At 41.6% G+C, this 19,896-nt stretch overlaps 1 protein-coding gene across 4 annotated transcripts in view; it reads right to left on the bottom strand.

The window, feature by feature from the left end:
• Window positions 1-14,265: 14,265 nt before the first annotated feature.
• The window catches only part of Sppl2a (signal peptide peptidase like 2A), a 103,949-nt gene continuing 98,318 nt past the window's right edge, over window positions 14,266-19,896 (bottom strand). For all 4 annotated transcript variants that reach the window (XM_060372115.1, XM_021642844.2, XM_021642845.2 and 1 more), the window contains one exon: window positions 14,266-18,082. In XM_060372115.1, the coding sequence (XP_060228098.1) occupies window positions 18,008-18,082 (75 nt within the window). In that variant the 3' untranslated portion in view covers window positions 14,266-18,007. The remainder of the gene's footprint in view (window positions 18,083-19,896) is intronic.

Genomic DNA, 19,896 nt, shown 5'->3' with positions numbered 1-19,896 from the left:
TGTCGCATCGGTCTACGTTATTTATTTATGATCGATCGCTTCCCGCACGTTATCCTTTCCCATAAAGGGTACCATCTGTTTATTGTTTTTATCGCTGTTACTGTTATGGCTTATTTTATGTGTATGTGTGTTTTGCCTGCGTGTATCTGTGTACCGTGTGTGTCTAGTGTTCTCAGAAGACCGCGCTGGATCCACTGGAACTGGAATTTCAGACAATTAGTGGGTTTTGAGTCTCTTACAGCCCAGACTTTCAGCCCAAAATGACCTTGAACTCTGGATTCCTCCTTTAACTTCACAGTGCTGAGATCACAGGCGTTTGCCATGCTGAAACAGTTTTGTTTTTTCGACCGGGAGTGCATGCCTGTATCCCAGTACTCAGAAGGCTATAGCAGAATGATTGCAGTAAATTCGAGGCTAGCCAGAGGTAGAATGACAGCGTCTTAAAAACGCAAAACCAAACCTGCTTTTGACACATCTCTCTGCTCTTACAGATTTAAAGCCTCTTCGGCCTGAGGCTCTGTTCTGCCTCTATTTTGCTCTTTGAACTCTGGCTATCCTCGGATTTACTGCAATCCTCCTGTCTTAGCCTTCTGAATAATGGGATTATAGGCATGTACCACTACTCCTGGCCTAAACGGTTTCAGGATAACAAATGCCTGTAATCCCAGCACCCAGGTGACAGAGACAGAGCTCTTCTTGAGTTGGAGGCCAGCCTAATCTACATCGCAAGTTCCTGGACAACCAGGGTTACGTAATGAGTCTCTCTCTCTCTCTCTCTCTCTCTCTCTCTCTCTCTCTCTCACGCACACACACTCTCACACACACAGAGACCCTCCAGATTTATTGATGAATAATTGACACATTTAAGTGTACAATTTAATAAACTTCAACATGAAATCACTGCTACAATCAAGGCAATGAACATATTTATTAACCCCAGTTCCCAGCACCCTTGCTATTTAATTGATCCGTCTACCCATCACATCCCTCTAGCTCAGAGGTTCTTAACCTTCCTAATTCTTTGATCCTTTAAGAGTTCCTCACGTTATGGCGACTCTCAACCATAAAATTATTTTCATTGCTACTTCATAACTGTAATTTTGCTACTGTTATAAATCATAATATAAATATCTAATATGCAGGAAATCTGATGTGTAACCCACAGGTTGAGAGCTGACATTCACACTGCAGTTGTCTCTGGGTGTCTGCAGGGAACTGGTTCCAGGACTCTCCATACCCATAATAAAACCAGCAGATGTTCAGAACCCTTTTATAAAATGGTATATGTTTGTATATAACATACATTCTCAAGTTTACATTAAACTAATAGTGCAATGCCTAACAAGATAGAAACATATATTTCTTTAGAGTTTAACAATATGTTCAGCATAGATACGCTTTTATTTCCAAGTATTTTCTTCCTTAGGTTGGTTGAATCCACAAACATAGAAACGAGGGATAAGGAGAGCCAGCTGACTTGCCTGCTTTGTCATTACAGATACACTTCATACTACCTACAGTTTTGTACAATGTGCACTTAACTTGTTTTGGTCTAGCATCTTCCATACTGAAAATTATTCTATCCCAAGCAATATGACCCACAGTTGACAGAGGCAGAGCCTCTTCAACAAAACTGATTCAACCACTGTTTCCCTAACAAGTTTTGTGGTGTTTATAAACAGTCTTTAGGCATTCCCCATCTTGCAGGACTGTTGGGGTAAGTGTTTTTAAATTTTTCATTGCTGGCCATGGTGGTACTTGACTTTAATCTTAGCACTTGGGAGGTTGAGACAGGCAGATCTCTTTGAGTTCAAGAGCAACCAGGTCTACAAAGCAAGCACCAGGCCAGCCAAACTACATAGTGAGACCCTGCCTCTAAATTAATTAATTAACTAATTAATTAATTAAAGTTTTGATAGATTTCCAGTCAGTATTTCGGGAATCTTGGCTAACATGCAATTATTCAATAAATATTTACCTTTTTTATTTCAACTAGGTCTATGCATTTTTTTGGGCTTTAGTGACTTTATAATCTAGGAGGTAGGAAGAAAATAAAAATATAATTAAATGAAAGTACTTTATTTCTTGGAAACTTTGTAACTCTGGTTATAAAGCAAAAGCTTCCTTCTTCTATGTAGATTTTATATAGACTTCCAGCAGAAGATATGACTCATTTTAAAAGTATGTCTTTCTGCCTTAAGATTTAGATTAAAGGCTATGTCTTCTGCTTCAAGATCTGAATTAAAGGTCTGTGTCTTCCAGCCTTGAGATCTGGATCAAAGGTGAACATCTTCCTATCTCAAGATCTGGATCAATGAGCCAAGTGGTGGTGGCGCACACCTTTAATCCCAGCACTCAGGAGGCAGAGGCAGGCAGATCTCTGAGTTTGAGGCCAGCCTGGTCTACAGAGCTAATTCCAGGACAGCCAGGGCTACACAGAGAAACCTTGTCTTTAAACACAGAACAACAACAACAACAACAAAATGTCCAGATCAAATGTCTTCTCACCTCAGAGGTCCGAACTAGAAGTGGATTCACGCACTTCAAACCAAGCAGAAAATCTCTTCTCAGAGATGTGCTCTCCATTTTGGGATTATAGTTTATTCCAGATATAGCCATGTTAACAACCAAGAATAGTTATCATAGCACCCGTACACATAAAATAAAAATAATAATTAAAAAAGTAGAAGTAAAGCAGTCTCATTCAAGAAACTTTTCAGAAGTGAGCAAGCAGGTTAGTGGGTAAATATGCTAATGCACAAGCCAAGGGATCAGAGTTTCATCTGGACCTAGCATTAAGGTGGGAAGAAAACCCTCACATACATATACACTAATAACAAGAAGAATTTTAAAGATGAGCCATCTCTCTACCTACCTTCTTCTTCTCCTTCTCCTCCTTCTCTTCCTCCTCTTTCTTCTTCTTGTTTTCTGTGTAGTCTTGGCTGTTCTAAACTTGCTTTGTAGACCAGGCTGGCCTCAAACTCCAGAAATCCACCTGCCTCTGCCTCTGTCTCTCTGAATGCTGAAATTACAGGTGTGCACCCTGCTCCACCCTATATATTCTTGTACTGTAATCATAATAGCATTTTTAAAGGTGGCGTCCTGTGGGAGGCCCTTAGGTCATTGAGGGGCCTTTTGGTTACCTGGAGTGGATTCTTGTAAGAGTGAGTAAATGCAAGATGGATCCATAGTGAAGATAAACATTACCAACACTGTGTTAGCTAGCCCAGATGGTGCCCTCAGTGTTCCTCACCTTCCTGGTGTTCTTACCCTGAGTGTGTCTCACACTGGATAGGGCTGGCCTCATGCCCTCAATGGGGTATTGTAGAAATGACAGTGTGTGACTTCTGAGTCTTGATCACAAAGAACACTTTGGCTTCCATCATACTCTTTTAGCTCACTCATTCAGAGAAAGCTAGCTGCCAAGCAGCCCTTCAAAAAGTACACATGACAAGAAACTAAGACCTCCTGCCAATAGCCTGTGCCTACTTGCCAGCCACGTAGGTAAGCCGTTGTGGAAATCCTTGGCACCCTCATTAACTCCAAAATTCTCTGAGAGGAAATCAGCTAAGCCATTCCCAACATCCCGAGCCCAGGGAACTGTGAAAAACACTGTTTACTCTCCTTTTAAGCCTCTAAATCTTGGGGTGATTTAAGTAGCAATATCTGATAAAATTGTGGCATGACTAAATGTTATTCCATGGTAGAATCTAATCACAACTGGGAGATATTTGGAAATCTTCAATACAATGGAGTCTTGTGAAAACATACAGAAGAGGGGCATTGCCAGACAAGAGAACACTCTGCTGCAGAACTGCAGAACCGCATCACTCCCTCTGAGTAGTGGAAGGCCTGGGATTCCAGTAATGCGCCCAAAGAGACTAATCAGAATTAATGCAATAAGGACTGCCCTTTAACCACTCCTAACACTGAAAATCCTTCAGTGGTTCATGTTGCACTCATAAACAAGTTTGACTGGTATAGTGATGCACACCTGTCATCCCAAAGCTTAGGAGGCAGAGGCTGGAGGATCTCTGTGAGTTTGAGGCCAGCCAGAGCTACAGAGTGGGACCCTACTTCAATAATACATACATGCATGCATGCATGCATACATACATACATACAGAAATCCACATACCTTAAAGTTTTTATTCAGCCTTGCCTTTGTATACTTCTAAACACTTTTCTATGAACTGTCCATTATTAGTACAAGTTACAAGCTTCCTGTTCTGAGAATCGGTAGCTCTCCTCTCAACACTCATGCAGTTTTGGTTAGGAGCCTTTTCTACAATATTCCCATTGCATACTATATATTTGCTCTTAAATAATTTCTCTCTCTCTCTCTCTCTCTCTCTCTCTCTCTCTCTCTCTCTCTCTCAACATTGTCACTCCCGGCTTCAGAAGGGCCCGCAGAGAGACTGTTTATTTTAGGGAGCCCTAACCAATCACCCCTGATTGCAGGGGTGAGCGCTTTACAGGAAACAGCTTCAAGTTCAAGTCCAAACTGCTATCCTTCTTAGAGCGTCATCCCCGCGGTGAGGGGGTCCGACTCCCTGGGCCTCGGTTTTTCTGCTGATAAGTGGGTGTGATCGTTCTGGGCTGAACACTTGGGAGCTTGATTCCCAGTCTAGTTCGCCTCTGTCTACTGTGCACCGACCAATGCCCTCTCTGGTTTTGTCTTTCCTCTTGAGGTGGGAGTCACGCTAGGTCGCCCCAGCCAGCCTCGAACTCATGGCAATCCTCCTGCCTCTGCTTCCCCAAGTTCTGAGATAACAGGCGTGCACACACACACACAAACACACACACACACCAGCGCCGGGTTTTCTCTTCGCTCTCTTGGGCACATGAGAAAACTGAGGCTCGCTCAGCATTGATATCATTAGACCACTTCCTGCCGAATAGTATCGTCTAGTTCCTTGAGGCAGAGTTGATTTTCTTCATCGGGATATCTCCAACCAGCAACCAGCAAACTATCAAACAGCAACCAGCAACAAACAGCAACCAGTAACGGCAGCAGGGGCAGCAGGGAGAACAGCAGTTGCTGTGTCTCTCAGGGCTCTGGTATTTATATACCCTCTGAGGAGTCCCAGAGTTCCAACCAAGTAAGCTATCTTCAGCTGGCAGGGTGTAAGACAAATCATAGTCAGCTGCTGTGGACAACCTAAAGGAGCCCCATATCCCACACTTGGGATTAAAGCAAAAGTAAACTCACATAACATTTCTGTGTTTTTAAAGAAACCAAAATTCTCACTATATCCCACCAGTGTCCAACTTGGTAAACAGGTGAGTTTTATTGTGGTTCCTTACAGCAGTAGAAATGCCTCAAAGGCAACTTCATCATCGAAAAGCCAATCCAGCATGACCTTTCAATGCAGCTGGTGCACGATGGTCTCACATGCCCGAATGAAGCCACCAGGGCCTCGCCTGCCCCCTTCCTTGTCCCTGCAAGCTGAGAGCTGATGTGTAAGACAAAGGTCCTGAATTTGGGCTCAATGAATTCTTATGCATGATGTGACATTGGTTGTTTTGTTGTAATTGTTGATAGTGGTGGTGGTTTTTCAACACAGGGTTTTGCTGTGTGGCCCTGGCTGTCCTGGAACTCAGTCTGTAGACCAGGCTGGTCTGGAACTCACAGAAACCCACCTTTCTCTGCCACCCCAGTGATGGGATTACAGGTGTGCGCCACCCATACCCAGAGCATTGGGGGCGTTAAGTTGTGAGCTGATGCACGCTGATGTCATTCCTTTGGATTTGATTACCTGCCTTCTGCAGGTATCCCTCCCAAAGTACAGGAGCATATTCAGTGGGTTCTTAGTTAATCTGAAACCCAGTGGTGTTCATTCAATGGTGTTTGTCTAAGAGACTGGCTCCAGGTCATCGGCTAATTCGTACAAGTCTGTTTTTTTTTTTTTCTTGATGCTTTTGTGTTTTATTCTTATCCAACCATTTAACAAAATTTTATTAAATCTTGCAATTTTCTGGAGAAGACTTGGTTCATCAGCAAAAATAATAAATCAATATATTTCCAGTTATTAATTTTTCTGTGTTATACTTATTAAAACTTTCAACAAAACATTCAATGCAATTGTATGTCACTCTTCTTTATCTGGCTAAATTAAAGTGGACTTAATATCTCAACAAACAGGACAATGTCTGGCTTTTATGACTATTTCAAAGCAACACACTCAGTGAGAATAGCTATCTCTGGTGCACATTGCTGTCAGGAGCTGCTCCTTCTAGCGTTGAATTTGTTCCTGCTGCTGCCCTAATGGCTATGAAAGCTAATAAAGTTCACATTCAGACCTTTTCCAGAACTCGCTATCAGTCTGATACAGGAAAGAAGGCACAAACACACTCTACAAGGGTACACTCCATGAAGAAGCTCACCAGCTTTGAACCTACCATTGAGACATTGTCCAAGCCTGTGCTTCCTAAATCGCAAAGAGAATGCACAAAGGCTGAGCAGCTGGCTGTGACATTCATGGCCAAGTACAGACTAGAGCCTCCCCCCGCCCCCCATGCAGAGTGTCTGTGCTGAATAGAGAGAAGGTAGCAGTGTTTCTCAGGCCCTCCACAGGCTTGACTTTAAAGGTGGGGGGGGCACTTGCCTGTAACCCTGAGTAGTGGCCTGCACTGCAGCAGCTCATCTATGCCTAAGCAAAGCTCTGTTTCCTTCACCTTCCTCCACCTGGGATGCCAGAGCCCCTGAAGAAGCCTGCATTATCTGAGGAGATGCAGCAACACAAAAATGAACTCAGTCTGCTCATCAGTCAGGGTTGTGGACCGTGGGAAGGGACCCGTCGTATATTTGACAGTGTAGGAAATTTTCAGTTTGGGAAACAATTGCTACAATGCCCTTGTGTCCCAGATTTACAGCTGAACTAATCTGTCTGCTCATGAAAAAAAAAAGGTTTTACTTTTAAAGTATTGAACAATAGGCTTAATTCTGGGTTTGAAATTTAACTAAATTAATGAATTAACTTTTGGTGCTGTGGATTGAATTTATACATGTTAAGGACACACACTGCCATCAGACTTAAACCACAGTCCAGAAAATACATTTTTGGAAACCAATAAGTTAAAAGTATTAAACTTTGTGAGTGATTACAAATGTCTTATACTAGTCCGCTTTTAAAACATCCCAAAATTATTTAACCTGTGCCTCGCAAATCCTGACAATATAGAGATTTACTTTCAATGCATGTAAAAGCAGGATACTAAAATAATTTGGAAAAATAAAAGTAAGACTCCTGTCTTTAATACATGGCTGGCAATAATTATGTGGTTTCTTCTAGGCCCCTGCTTTTTTGATGACTCAACATTAGCTCATTAAGTTCTCATGCCTCTATGAGCCTGGAGTTATCTTTAACCGTATTGTACAGAGAGCTGAGCCAGGTACTACCTTATCCCTTCCAGAGTTTGTCCTCAAGCTGTGTGCTGTGTTTCCTTTTGTGACAGAAAGACCCAACTCAGAAACATCCGTAACAGTACAAAAAAGATTATACATTATTTAGTCTTTCACAAAATCTTCCCCTGTTCTGTTAAATCAGTCAGATTGTTGGACGGTGTGGTTATTTTCACATCAGTCATCCCTCAGATCTCTCTCTGGATGGGCTTGACACCAAGACATTTTTAGTCAGCTGAGAGGATCTCTATATCTCAAAACCGAAAAGGAATGGCTTAGAATGCTGACGCTAAGTAATTCAAATCAATTAGAGCACCAAACAGAAAAAAGCCAGTATGTGAAATGTTCAGTTAATGTAACATTCTCCATTACTTAAAGTTTGATAGTCAAGAATATTTGGCAGTCCACACAGGGTCTTTTATATAAACAGAGGGTGATCAAACCAGTTTTTCTCCACTTCAGATAGATTAGAGGATTTTTAAAAGATACTGTTTCAAAAGCATTACCCTCAGTCACAAACAGAAAACGTACTAAATGCCAACCACAAACACTTGGAATGTTGTGACTTAATCTTTAACACCACTAGTTTGATACCATTGACGCAAAAATACAGTTCTCACCTCAAAGGGCATAAAAGGTAGTTTATTCTGAAGCCCAATATGAGTGACCATAGCCCAGCAACACAGATTCAGTTTAGCTCAAACTCCATATTCTAACATGGAATCAGTTTCATGATTTTTTTTATTTTTTTACAGTAACAGAAACAAAGAAAGTCGTAAATCAAAACTTTTCAAATGCATTACTGGGTCCGTCACATAGGTGGGTTATCTTAATGCGGAGGGAGGAGAGAACCCTGCTTTAGGCTTAGGTAACTATCTGAGAGCATTCTTAGTCCCTTGATTGGTAGAAGTAGGGTTTTAGCAAGTGAATTAATTCCAAAAGGTTTTTAGTTGCTAGTCACAGGATGTTAGGATGGACTTGATGCAATGTCCAACCAGAAGAAGATGAGGATTACCACTTAGGGGGCTAAAGATAGCCTAAGATAAATTGTAATTAGCCTCTGGACCTGCAACTTCCACCCTCCTCACATCCATGAAGTTCTGATCAGTCATCCTCTGCAGACAGCTTCTCTCCAGGAATTCTCATTCACATTACAGAGTCCAGCATATCATAAGTCTTTAGTATCTATTTCCTGAATACCCTAAGAAGATGAAAACAGGTCTTCTTCAACCATATGTGAATATGCAAGTTAGCCATACAATATACAACTAAAAACACTTTATAAACTTTTATTATATGTGAGTGTATTTATACATATTTATGGAGGGAGGCTGTGGGTAAACCCAGGGCTTTAGGAATGTTACACAAGTGCTCTGCTACTAGACTGCACCTCAGAACACTCAGGGTTTCTTTTCTTTTTAAAATTGTTAGTGCATGTGTATGCAAGTACGTGTGCATACGTGCGTGTCTGTGCGTGTGAGTGAGATTAGAAGATACACATGCCACAGTGTGTGTTTGTGTGTGTGTGAGGTGAGAGGGGTGTAAATATTGTTTTTATTTCCTCAGATGAGGGATGAGATGAGAGCCGTAACCAGGCTTTATGAATACACATATTGGGCTGAGCCCAGAGCATTTCTACCTAACTATCCTTAGGCCTGGGTCTGGAAGCTTCTAGACTCTGTATAATCTAACCCTCTGTAAACTCTCCATGGTGACTGATTGAGACTGATTTCTCTCAGCTTCTCACTGAATTGTTCTACTTGGGAAACTGCCTCTGAACTCTAGGAACGGAACAGCATGACCTCAACTGCACCAAGCCGCAATGAACTGTGCTGCACTCCTGAACTCTGTTGTACTGTCTACATGAACTCTCTCACTCGCTCTTCAATCTGTGCTGCTCTTAAGTAGCTTCTCTTTCCTGTCTGTCCTAGTGAGAGTTGGGCATATCCTGTCTGTGACTCATTGTCTGTCCCTCAATCAGACGTCCCTATTCGGGAATAAATTCCAGCCAGAGGGATTAAGGGTGTATACTAACGGAGTATCTGTATTCCAGCCAGATCACACAGATGGAAGTCTTTGGATGTGATCCCTTTCTAAAGTAGCTGCATTGCTGGATTAAAATTTCTCTCCAGAGGGGTGCACTTGCCACTGTGTGTGCGTGTGTGTGTGTGTGTGTGTGTGTGTGTGTGAAAAGATTGAGAGAGAGAGAGAGAGAGAGAGAGAGAGAGAGAACAACACTGGAGAGTTGGGTTCTCTCTTTCTATCTGCACATGGGTTCCAGGGATTGAACTCAGGCTTGTGTTGTTAGCTTTCAAGCATCTTTAACCACCGAGTTCCCCCCTTGCCTTCCTTTAGATTATTTTTAAAGAGAGAAAAGTGCCTTCCCTAAGTCTGTTTTATTTTGTCGTGTGTGTTTGCTGGGTAGGGTGGGGGACGCTCTGTCTTTTTCGCTTTGGTGTTGAAGACCGCCCTCAGGGATTCACGTGTGCCACACATGCTCTCTCCATCACAAACTCACTCCATTGGCCTTCTCGCTAAAGTTTCAACAGCTTTCCTTCAGCGACAAGATGTAGACAAAATCTAAAACAAATTACCAGAGCTGTCTTCAATCCCAGCACTCTGGAGGAAAAGACAGGCAGGTATCTGTGAGTTCCAGGCTAACCAGGGCCACACAGTGAGGCTTTGTCTCAACAAACAAACAAACAAACAAACAAAAGAATAAAATTATCAGTAGTCATACAGAGAAATTTCCCTTCAGATTTAGCAAAGCTTCTACGTTAATTGTAGAGACAAAAAGGTAAAAGTTCAAAAATAAAAACAACATCCCCCATTCTCCTTCAACTGGACTGCTGGAAGGCGAACAAAGTGACTGGAGATACCTAATGCAAACAACTCAAGACTAATGTCCCTAGGGCCTGCATCCCAGACGGCCAGTCTCAGGACACTACTTCAAGAAAAACGCCATTGAAATACGACATCATACACATGGCCCAGAAGGCAAGACCAGGTAACTCCTCTATGAGACCCTATTTTCTCTGAGGGAGCCATTCTCACCCTTACACACACACACACACACACACACACACACACACACACACGTCATTTGTTCTGCAGCATTTCTGCCCACACCTTCTATTCTTTATTCCATTAAAACATTTGCATCAGTTCTGGTCTGGGAAATGCATTTATTCCTGGGCCTTGGGCTTGTCCTTCTTGCCACATTAATAAAGAGTCTCACTGCTGGGTCTGCATATTGAGTATATAATGAGTGAATTGTTTCCACTTATTGAGAAGAGTCAAAGTCATCACAATATAATAAGCTCTATTATTTTCCTATTTTTGATTAAACTAATTTTAATGATGTAGCTATCCCTAAATCACATTATTTCTTTCCTGAGAATTAGAAAAAAGAGGCCTGATACAATTTGTGTAAAAATTTAATCTGTACTTAAAACACCAAAATTTCAGTCTCAGGCAGAGACTTAACTGCTTAAAATTCAGGAATGCCCAATCGTGACTGATTTTGAGACATTAGGGATCATAAAATTGTGCTACTGATTTTTAATTTTCACTACCCATTTTTAAATTAATTGGTAGTTCTAATAGTGAATCGTTATTTATTCACATCAGCACATCCTGTCTTTGAGAAAACTCAAAAGATAAGAAATATAAAAAGGTAAGTCTGGAGGGGCATAGGAGAAGAAGAGGGAGGGACGGTGGGATTGGGAGGGGACAGGAAGGGGGCTACAGCTAGGATACAGAGTGAAAAACATAAAATAAAAATTAAAAAATAAACAAAGGAATAGTAAAAAGTTAAGAAAAGGTAAGTCTGTTTAAACTTAATTATCTGGCTTTACACTTAATGCTGTTTATGCTGATAATTGTTCTGGATTGCTTTGAAAACAAGGTTTTTGGGGTGGTGGGTAGTGTACACCTTTAATATCAGCACTCAGGAGGCAAAGGTTGAGTATCTCTGAGTTATCACTGTATCTGGGTGATACAGTGAGACCTGTGTCTTGGTTATTTTTACGTTGTGATGAAGAGGAACCATAACCAAGGCAGCTTGTAGAAGAAAGTGGTGTTTTGTTGGTGGTGGTGGTGGTGGTGGTTTATTTTTCTGTTTTTTCAAGACAGGGCTTTTCGGTGTAGCTCTGGTGGTCCTCCCACTCACTCTGCCTATCAGGCTGGCCTCACACTCTGAGATCCACCTATCGCTGCCTCCTGAGTGCTGGAGTTAAAGGCGTGCGCCACCAGTGCCCAGCTAGAAGAATTTAATCGGAGGCTCACATGCAGTTTCAGAAGGTGAGTGGACGCTCATCGTGGCCGAGAGCATGGCAACAGGCAGGGAGGGAGGCAGGAAGGCAGGCATACCGCTGGGGCGACTGCTTCAAGCTCACACCCTAACCCACAAACGAGAGGGAGAGAGAGAGAGACAGAGACAGAGAGAGAGACAGAGAGAGAGAGAGAGAGAGAGAGAGAGAGAGAGAGAGAGAGAGAGAGACTAGGAAGGAAGTGAGCTTCTGAAACCTCAAAACCCACCTCAGAGAGAGAGAGAGAGAGAGAGAGAGAGAGAGAGAGAGAGAGAGAGAGACTAGGAAGGAAGTGAGCTTCTGAAACCTCAAAACCCACCTCAGTGGCGCACCTCCTCCAGCAAGGCCACACCTCCTAATTCATCCCAAACAGTTTCACTGACTGGGGACCAAGCATTCAAACACGAACCTGTGAGAACCATTCTCACCCAGACCACCGCGCGAGAATTAATGCTTTCCAGTGCATTCTATTTTGGGCGTTTGGGGATAAACATTATTACTTTTGATTGTTTGATTGATTGACTTTAGTTTTGGGAAGCAAATCGAGGGTCTTACACGTACCAAGAACAAGCTATTTCACTAGGCTACACCCACAGCCCTTACTTTCAATTTAATTTGACCTGGGTCATTTGGGACAACAAAAAAAAAGATGAAACGTTAAGACTCTAGACCTCATAGGATTCTAAAAAACGGAAATGGCCTTAATATAAAATCCGATTTTGTTTTCCATTTTCTAGTGTAATAAGATCAATTTCAAACAAATGTAATTTTTGAGACGACATAAATTAATTTTATCTAAACCTAAAACAATCTCACAGTTGACTGTTTCTCTCTTAACTCACACCACACACATTTAACTGTTTTCTGCCATGTACCTTTCAATCTTTAGAAGCGATGAATAAACCAGTTGTTAGTATGAATACTTTTTAATATAGTGCTGTGGATCAAACCCACAGCCTAGCCCTGTACAGACTGAGCTACATCAGCTAGTCTAATATGAGTACCTTAATAAAGAGAATAACAATGGGCTTCTATGAGTCGTACTTTGAATACTCGATGCTAACACTTAAACATAAAGTAGAAAATGCAAAAAGCTACAAGGATCCAGGTTGTGGAGCAAAATTCTTCTCCCTGCCCCCCGCCCCGCCCCATGCTCTAGCCATCTCTCTTTCTAAAGTGCTCATATCTTTCCAGCTAGTTGGACCAGTAGGATGAAGTTCCTCCCCATCAGGGCATGCATGGAAGCAAAGAAGTCTCATCATTTCAAGACAATATGCACAAATGTAGGCCAATCTCTGTCAAAGCCAGTACAGGGCTGGGAATGGCACTCAGAGGCAGAGTACCTGCCTAGTAATGAGGACCTGTTTCTAGCATTTGATTTCTAGCACTAGAGAAAAATCAAACAGTACAACAGCCGCAGTGGAAACCGCTGGGGCGTTCCTAAGAGATGAGGTACTTTTAATTTTTATTATTGTTGTCTTGTGAATATAATTTATGCATGAGCATGCAGGCACCACGCTGAATGTATGAAAATCTGAGAACCAGTTTGTGAGTGGGCGGGGGGAATCAAGACAGGGTTTTTCTGTGTAGCCCTGATGTCCTAAAACTCACTCTGTAGACCAGGCTGGCCTGGACCTTGGAGATCCACCTGCCTCTGCTTCCTGAGTGTTGGGATTAGAGGTTGTGAGCCACCACCACCTGGTCAAGGCCCAATTTTACAGTGGGTTTTTTTCCTTCCACTGGGGAATCAAGAGATCACATTTAATTCCCGCGCCATCTTTGTGTCCTAACATGAGATACTTTTCAAAATATTTATTATTTTTAATGATGTGTATGTGGGATGTGCGTGTGCCTGTGTTGGGTTTATGTACACGTGTGTGCAGGTGCCCGTGGAAGATAGAGGATGTTCGGTTTCTCTGGAACTGAAGTTCTGGGTAGTGGCAAGCCCCCTAATGTTGGTGCTGGGGTCCTCTCCAAGAGCAGCAAGTGCCCTTGACATCTGAGTCATCCCTTCAGCCCTGAGGTGAGCCACTTTCATCAAATCAAACCAAACACGCCTGCTGCTGCTCAGCAGAGCGGCATAGAGCTATCATCTCAGTACTCGGGAGGTGAAGGCCGTAAGCTCTGCATCCAAAACCTGCCCCAGCCGCAGAGCAAGGTTCAGGCTGGACTGGGCGAAAGACTAAGAGATTCTCAACTAGATCTTGCTGTCTGTGGTAGTGCAAGCCTGTCTTCTCAGCAGTCCAGGGGCTGAGGCATGAGGCTCTAGAGTTGCACACCAGCCCAGGTTACACGGCAAGCTCCTGTCTCAAAAGGAGTCTACATGTATGTTAGGAACTCTCTACCCAGTTCTGCTAGGTATCGACAGAATTTTCTAGTAAGTTATCACCTATGAAATCTGGATTTTAAAGATAAATTTTCAAGCCTGAATAACAGCAAAATTTCTCGTTGTTCCTTTGTGTGTGTACATGACATATGGATGTCATCTAGTGTGCTACTGGTTCATTTTCAATGATTTTTTTTTGCCATACAAAATAAAACACATTCAAATTTTTATTTTAAAATAGAATTTATTGAACACTACAGTAAATTCAACACAGTCTTGTCAGATTGGCACATATGAAAAGAGCTTAATTTACTAAATTAACACTCCAAAAAATTAGGTTTTAAATCATGTTCCATAAGTCTAATAGTGTTATAAAAATATTAGTTTACACTCACTTACATAGAAAAGTGTTAGAAAAAGAATCCCATATACAAACCAATCATCTAAGAAGTGAAAATCCAATTATGTATTCTTAAAAAGGTACTAATCTGAGTACAATGTGAAAGGGAAAAAACTAGACAAAAGCTACTGAGTTTGCACTCACTTGTTCTCCTGGGAAGCTGCAGACCAGCTAGACAGACTTTAGGCGTTTCTTGTAAATTTCAAAGTTTATAGTTCTTTTAATGCCTCGTCAAAACTGCCGCGTGGTGAACAGGCCATGTACTGCGACCACGAGTTGATTCAACCTATTTTTCTTATTCACAGAACACTGCAAAAGCCTCTCGAAGCAGTGTATTCCACCAGCCAGCTGAGCAACTCCCAGCTCTGAAACTCCGCTGACTGGAATCAAGCTGAAGTTCTAGAGAATCAGCTTAACAGACCAGGTATATTTCCAACAAATGTAAATCTAATCCCACGTCTACCCAGGGCAGAAATTGAGTAGCTGGGCCTGATGCTCAGTAGCACGGCCCTTACTCAGCCTGTGCAAAGCCCTGGATTAGAGCCCCCATGACTGAAAAATAGTTTAAAAAAAAATGTGGGCATTGAAAGAGCAAACAAAACTAGAAATCTCACTATTTGTTATAAATATGCCATTTTACCCAAACCTGTATGCACATGTAACTAAGATACATCAATGCTAGCAGCATATGGAACAAAAGTATCCTCCTTCAAAAGGGTGTTAAATCACATTCTACTATGAAGAAATTGCTGGTGAAAGTAGAACTTGTAAGCTGGGTGAAAAGAAAATGCATTTAAGATCAATGATTTTGCCGGGTGGTGGCGGCTCACACTTTTACTACTTGGGAGGTAGAGGCAGGCATGACCCAAGTTCTAGGCCAGTCTACTCTATGGAGCGAGCTCCAGGACAGGCAGGATTACACAGAGAACCCCTGCCTTGAAAAAATGACCACCCCCCCAAAAAAAACCCAGCGATTTCTATTTGATCAGTCAGAAGTATGAAACGTTCTAGCATGTATTTTATTTTTGCAATATTTACTAATAAATACAGTATACTTTGTTTTTAAAGCATGTTCAAGGAAAAAAAAATCCAATGTCTCTATCTCTTAAAAGTTACTGGTGTTAGGTAAGCAAGAGAGGAAAAGACAACAGATTTTCACCTCTGGTATCTATTCATTTTGATTTCTGACACAAAGTATTTCTGTACTTCATTTTCTCTATGGGGCTATTTTCAACTATGTTGCTAGGAGAGTTAAATACATATGAAATTGGCAGTGAGGATACAGACTCTAGGAAATTTTTGTTATTTATAGCTACTTCGTAAGTTGTTTCCTTGGCAGTTCTAGGGGAAGGCACTTTGAAAATGTTAGGCAAGTACTCCAGCACTGAGCTGCACTCCAGCCCATACGTAAGACTTTAATTACAATGGTGGTGGTTGGGTAAAACAGAATTTGCTTCAAATAATTCAGAAATCAGATTTGTAGACATGTTAATGTTTTCTTTTTTTTTTTTTGGAACAAAATTTAGGTTAAGAAATTAAAATATTAGTTACAAATTAATGAAACCAAATTACTTTTGAAAACTTATCTCAACACAGTTCTTAAAAGGGTAATTTTAACAGTCTTCATACAAACGTAACTGGCGCGTTCGAATATCACAGATTTGAATGAGGATGCATATGTTAGTAAAACAGCTGTATCTTGGCAAACATTTTATTGACGTTTTAAGAGAAAGTACAGTTAGGACTGTAGAGGGGCACTTGTCTCTAGTCAGGCAGCTCTGCGCTGTGAACCAAAGAGCCCACACCTGCACCGAGCAGAAAGAAGCAGCTGCCAGGAGCGTCTCTGTTCTTTACTCAGCAAAAGTTAACAGTTAAACAAAAGCATTTAGTGTGAACTTTAGCTCAAATATCAAAGGTCTAACCCGTTTTTTTTTTCAATGCACCAGTTTTACCTTTGAATAAGATGAATTGGCCTTAACACGAAAGACTGGATTTGTTCACCTATTGTGTGCACTGTTTACACAGAAATGCAAAATCCTGAGCTTTTGTCATGACTTGTCTGTCACCTTGGTACTTTGTCAGAGAAATTGTTAAAAAAAAAATTTGAAAGATAACTTCACCTCTAAAACTAGAAAAACACCTGAGATTTCACCAAAAAAAAAAGAGAGAAGAAAATAATCTCTTTCAAGTTGCAAACCAGCAAAGGGATTAGCTAACTGGTCTGATGGCTCGTCCTGGGTGGGAGAAAAGTGATGACCGAGAGCACACTTAGCCTCAGCGCTTGTCTGTGCACAAAAGGAGTGGAAACTAGGGGGGGCGATGACGTGGGGTTGTCAGGGTGCTCAAGGCAAACAACAAGTTATACATGATATCGAGTCAGATAAGAAAAACATTTAAAGGATGAAACTTTACCTAATCAATAGAATCAAATTTCAAAGATCAGAAAAAAAACAAAATAAAACTTAAGAGTATAAGAGTTTAATCTGTATCTTCAAGTAAATGCTGTACCAATATAAACCAGATTCAGTTTCTGTGTCCTTCTAATGACTCTTTCTATATATATTATGTTTCCTTCCATCTGAAAAATAGTCTAATATAATACACATGCAGCCAGAAGTAATTTGGGTTCTCAAGTTTAAAACAAGGGTTACAATTTTTGAAAAACTTAAACTACAAGGCTGGAGAGAGATGGCTCAGCAGTTGAGAGCACTGGCTGCTCTTTCAGAGGACCTGGGTTTTATTCCCAGCCCCCACATGGCAGCTCACAGCCATCTGTCCCTTCAGTCCCAGGGGATCCAACAGCCTCCTCTGATCTCCATGGGCACCAGGCATCAGTGAGATACACAGACAGATGCACACAGGCAAAACGTCCATACACATGAAATAAAAATAAAAGCAAACAAAGACTTTAAACATAAATGGTAACGGGTGTGTCTATGTCTCCTTGTGTATCTTTTAAACCTCTGCATGGAGGAAAGACCAATTTTCATTGCTGAACTGCCTTCTTGCACAGCCTAAAGTAGTTATTTCTCTAGAGGAAATAAGATTTGCATAAATATTTTACAAAAACATCTACTCAGAAATTTGCTTTGACAGTTATACATGATCTATCCTTAGAATCTGGAGAAGTATTTTAGTAAGACAAGTACAGGGAAGGGTCAGGGTGGCTTTTTTTTTTTTTTATAAAAATATAATGTATATAATACATTTGAAAACTGCACAGACCCTATGTTTTTAGTTGATTGTGAAGGCACAATTTTAAGATAATTAAAAGAAAATGTACTTTCACTATAGATGCTACCGGCTCATAATAATATGGATTGGCAAAAAAAAAAACGTGGCCAATTTTCAATTCAAACTTTGATTTAAAACTTGCTGGGCACAGTGTTGCCAGCTATAGTCCCAAACATTTGGGAGGCAGAGGCAGGAGGATTGTAAGCGCCAGTCCTGACTCTGTCTCAAAACGCCAAAAAAAAAAAAAAGAAAAAAAAAAGGAAAAAGAAAGAAAAAAAAAGCCAAATTCTATTTGTAGAAAATCAATAACACATCATTGTAGGTCCACGAAATTACTGCTGTTCAATCTGCTCATCAGGAGCGACAGGGTTTTCTTCATTTGTTGAATAGTCCAGGTGGTCCATCACCTAGGCATAAATAAAAGAGATCAGAAAATGCAAACTTTAAACTCGCCTCCCAGGCTTCATTAGCTTGGCAGAAGTGTTCCGTTTCGGTGTAATATTTGTGTGTTTTGCAAGTGTGGATGCTTGCGCGCATCCGGGTACACGGGGTCATGGATATGCGTACGGTTAGCTTCCTCAGCCGCCTTTCCGCCTTAGCTCTGAGAGCAGTCCATTTGAGCCTGGAGCTTGCTGACTAGAAACAGAGCTCCAGGGATCCTCCTCCTTCCACAACCCATCCTGCCACTTTCCCCGGCACTGGGGTCACAGATGTACCCCACTGACTTTTAACTTTTATTTTATTTTCATTTTTTAGGACAGAGTCTCATTTTTGTAGACCTAGGTAGCCTGAATAACAGCGACCCACACGCCTCTGCCTCCCGAGTGCTGGGGTTAAAAGCAAGTGCATCAAGCCCGAGCCCTGCCACGTGGCTTTATTTATTTATTTATTTAGTTAAGATTTATTTATTATATATACAATGTTCTGCTTGCATATATATCTGCACGCCAGAAGAGGGCACCAGATCTCAGTATAGATGGTTGTGAGCCACCATGTGGTTGCTGGGAATTGAACTCAGCACCTTGGGAAGCGCACCCAGTGCTCTCAACCTCTGAGCCATCTCTCCAGCCCCCCACGTGGCTTTCTAAATGAGTGCTGGACTCTCACACCTCCACACTTGTTCAGGAAGCAGTCTACTGATTGAGGTATTTCCCCACTCCACCCCCTTTTTCCTTTTATTGAAAAAAGATTCTTTTCTCATATAGTATATCCTGATTACAGTTTCCCCTCCCTCTGCTTTTCCCTGTTCCTTTCCCCCTCACCTCCCCTCCAGATCCAACTGAACTATATCCCCAGCCGCCTCTACCACCATCCTCTTTTTTTATTTTATGTTTGTTTGGTTTTTGTTGTTTTCCAAACAGGGTTTCGCTGTGTGGCCTTGGCTGTCCCAGAACTTACTCTGTAGACCAGGCTGCCCTTGAACTCACAAAGATCTGCCTCTGCCTCTCTGAGGACTGAGATTGAAGACATGCACCACCACTGCCCAGCTTACCATATATATATACATATATATATATATGTGTGTGTGTGTGTGTGTGTATTTTTTTTACTTTATGCGTATTGGTGTGAGGGTGTCAGATCCTCTGGAAGTGGAGTTAGAGATTGTTGTGAGCTGCCATGAGGGTGCTGGGAATTGAACCCTCGTCCTCTGGAAGAGCTGCCAGTGCTCTTAATGGCCCCGCCACCCTTATTTTTAATTACAGCACTCAGGAGGCAGAGGCAGGCCAGCTTAGTCTGCATGGTATGTTGTAGGACAGCCAGAGTAACATAGAGAGACTTTATCTCAAAACAAAACAAAACAAAATAAAACAAAAGAGTAATCTTGGGACTAGAGAGATGGCTCAGAGAGTTAAGAGCATTTGCTCTCAGTCTGGTTCCAAACACTCACTTTGGTGAGCTCACAGCAGCCTGTAACTCCAGCCCCAGAGGAATCTCTCGCCTCTGGCCACCGTACCTGAACTAATATGCACACACCCACACACGTACACATAATTTAAAAATAACAAAAACAAACCTTTAAAAAGGTGACCTTACAGAACCAAGCATTCCTTTTGCAACACTGCCTGGGTCAACATCATGTTTAACTTTTCAGAAGGATGAATTATAGGATTTATGACCCATACGAACACTACATTTTTTTTTTTTTGGATCGTCCATTAATCTCTACATAGTTCCCAGTGTGAATATTGTCCTTTATAGCAGTGGAAATTCCATTTCAAAA

Source organism: Meriones unguiculatus, chromosome 18 (assembly GCF_030254825.1).
Source record: "Meriones unguiculatus strain TT.TT164.6M chromosome 18, Bangor_MerUng_6.1, whole genome shotgun sequence".
NCBI classification, from domain to species: domain Eukaryota; kingdom Metazoa; phylum Chordata; class Mammalia; order Rodentia; family Muridae; genus Meriones; species Meriones unguiculatus.
The sequence above is the reverse complement of the archived record's forward strand: the minus strand, read 5'-3'. Positions and strand labels throughout refer to the sequence as shown.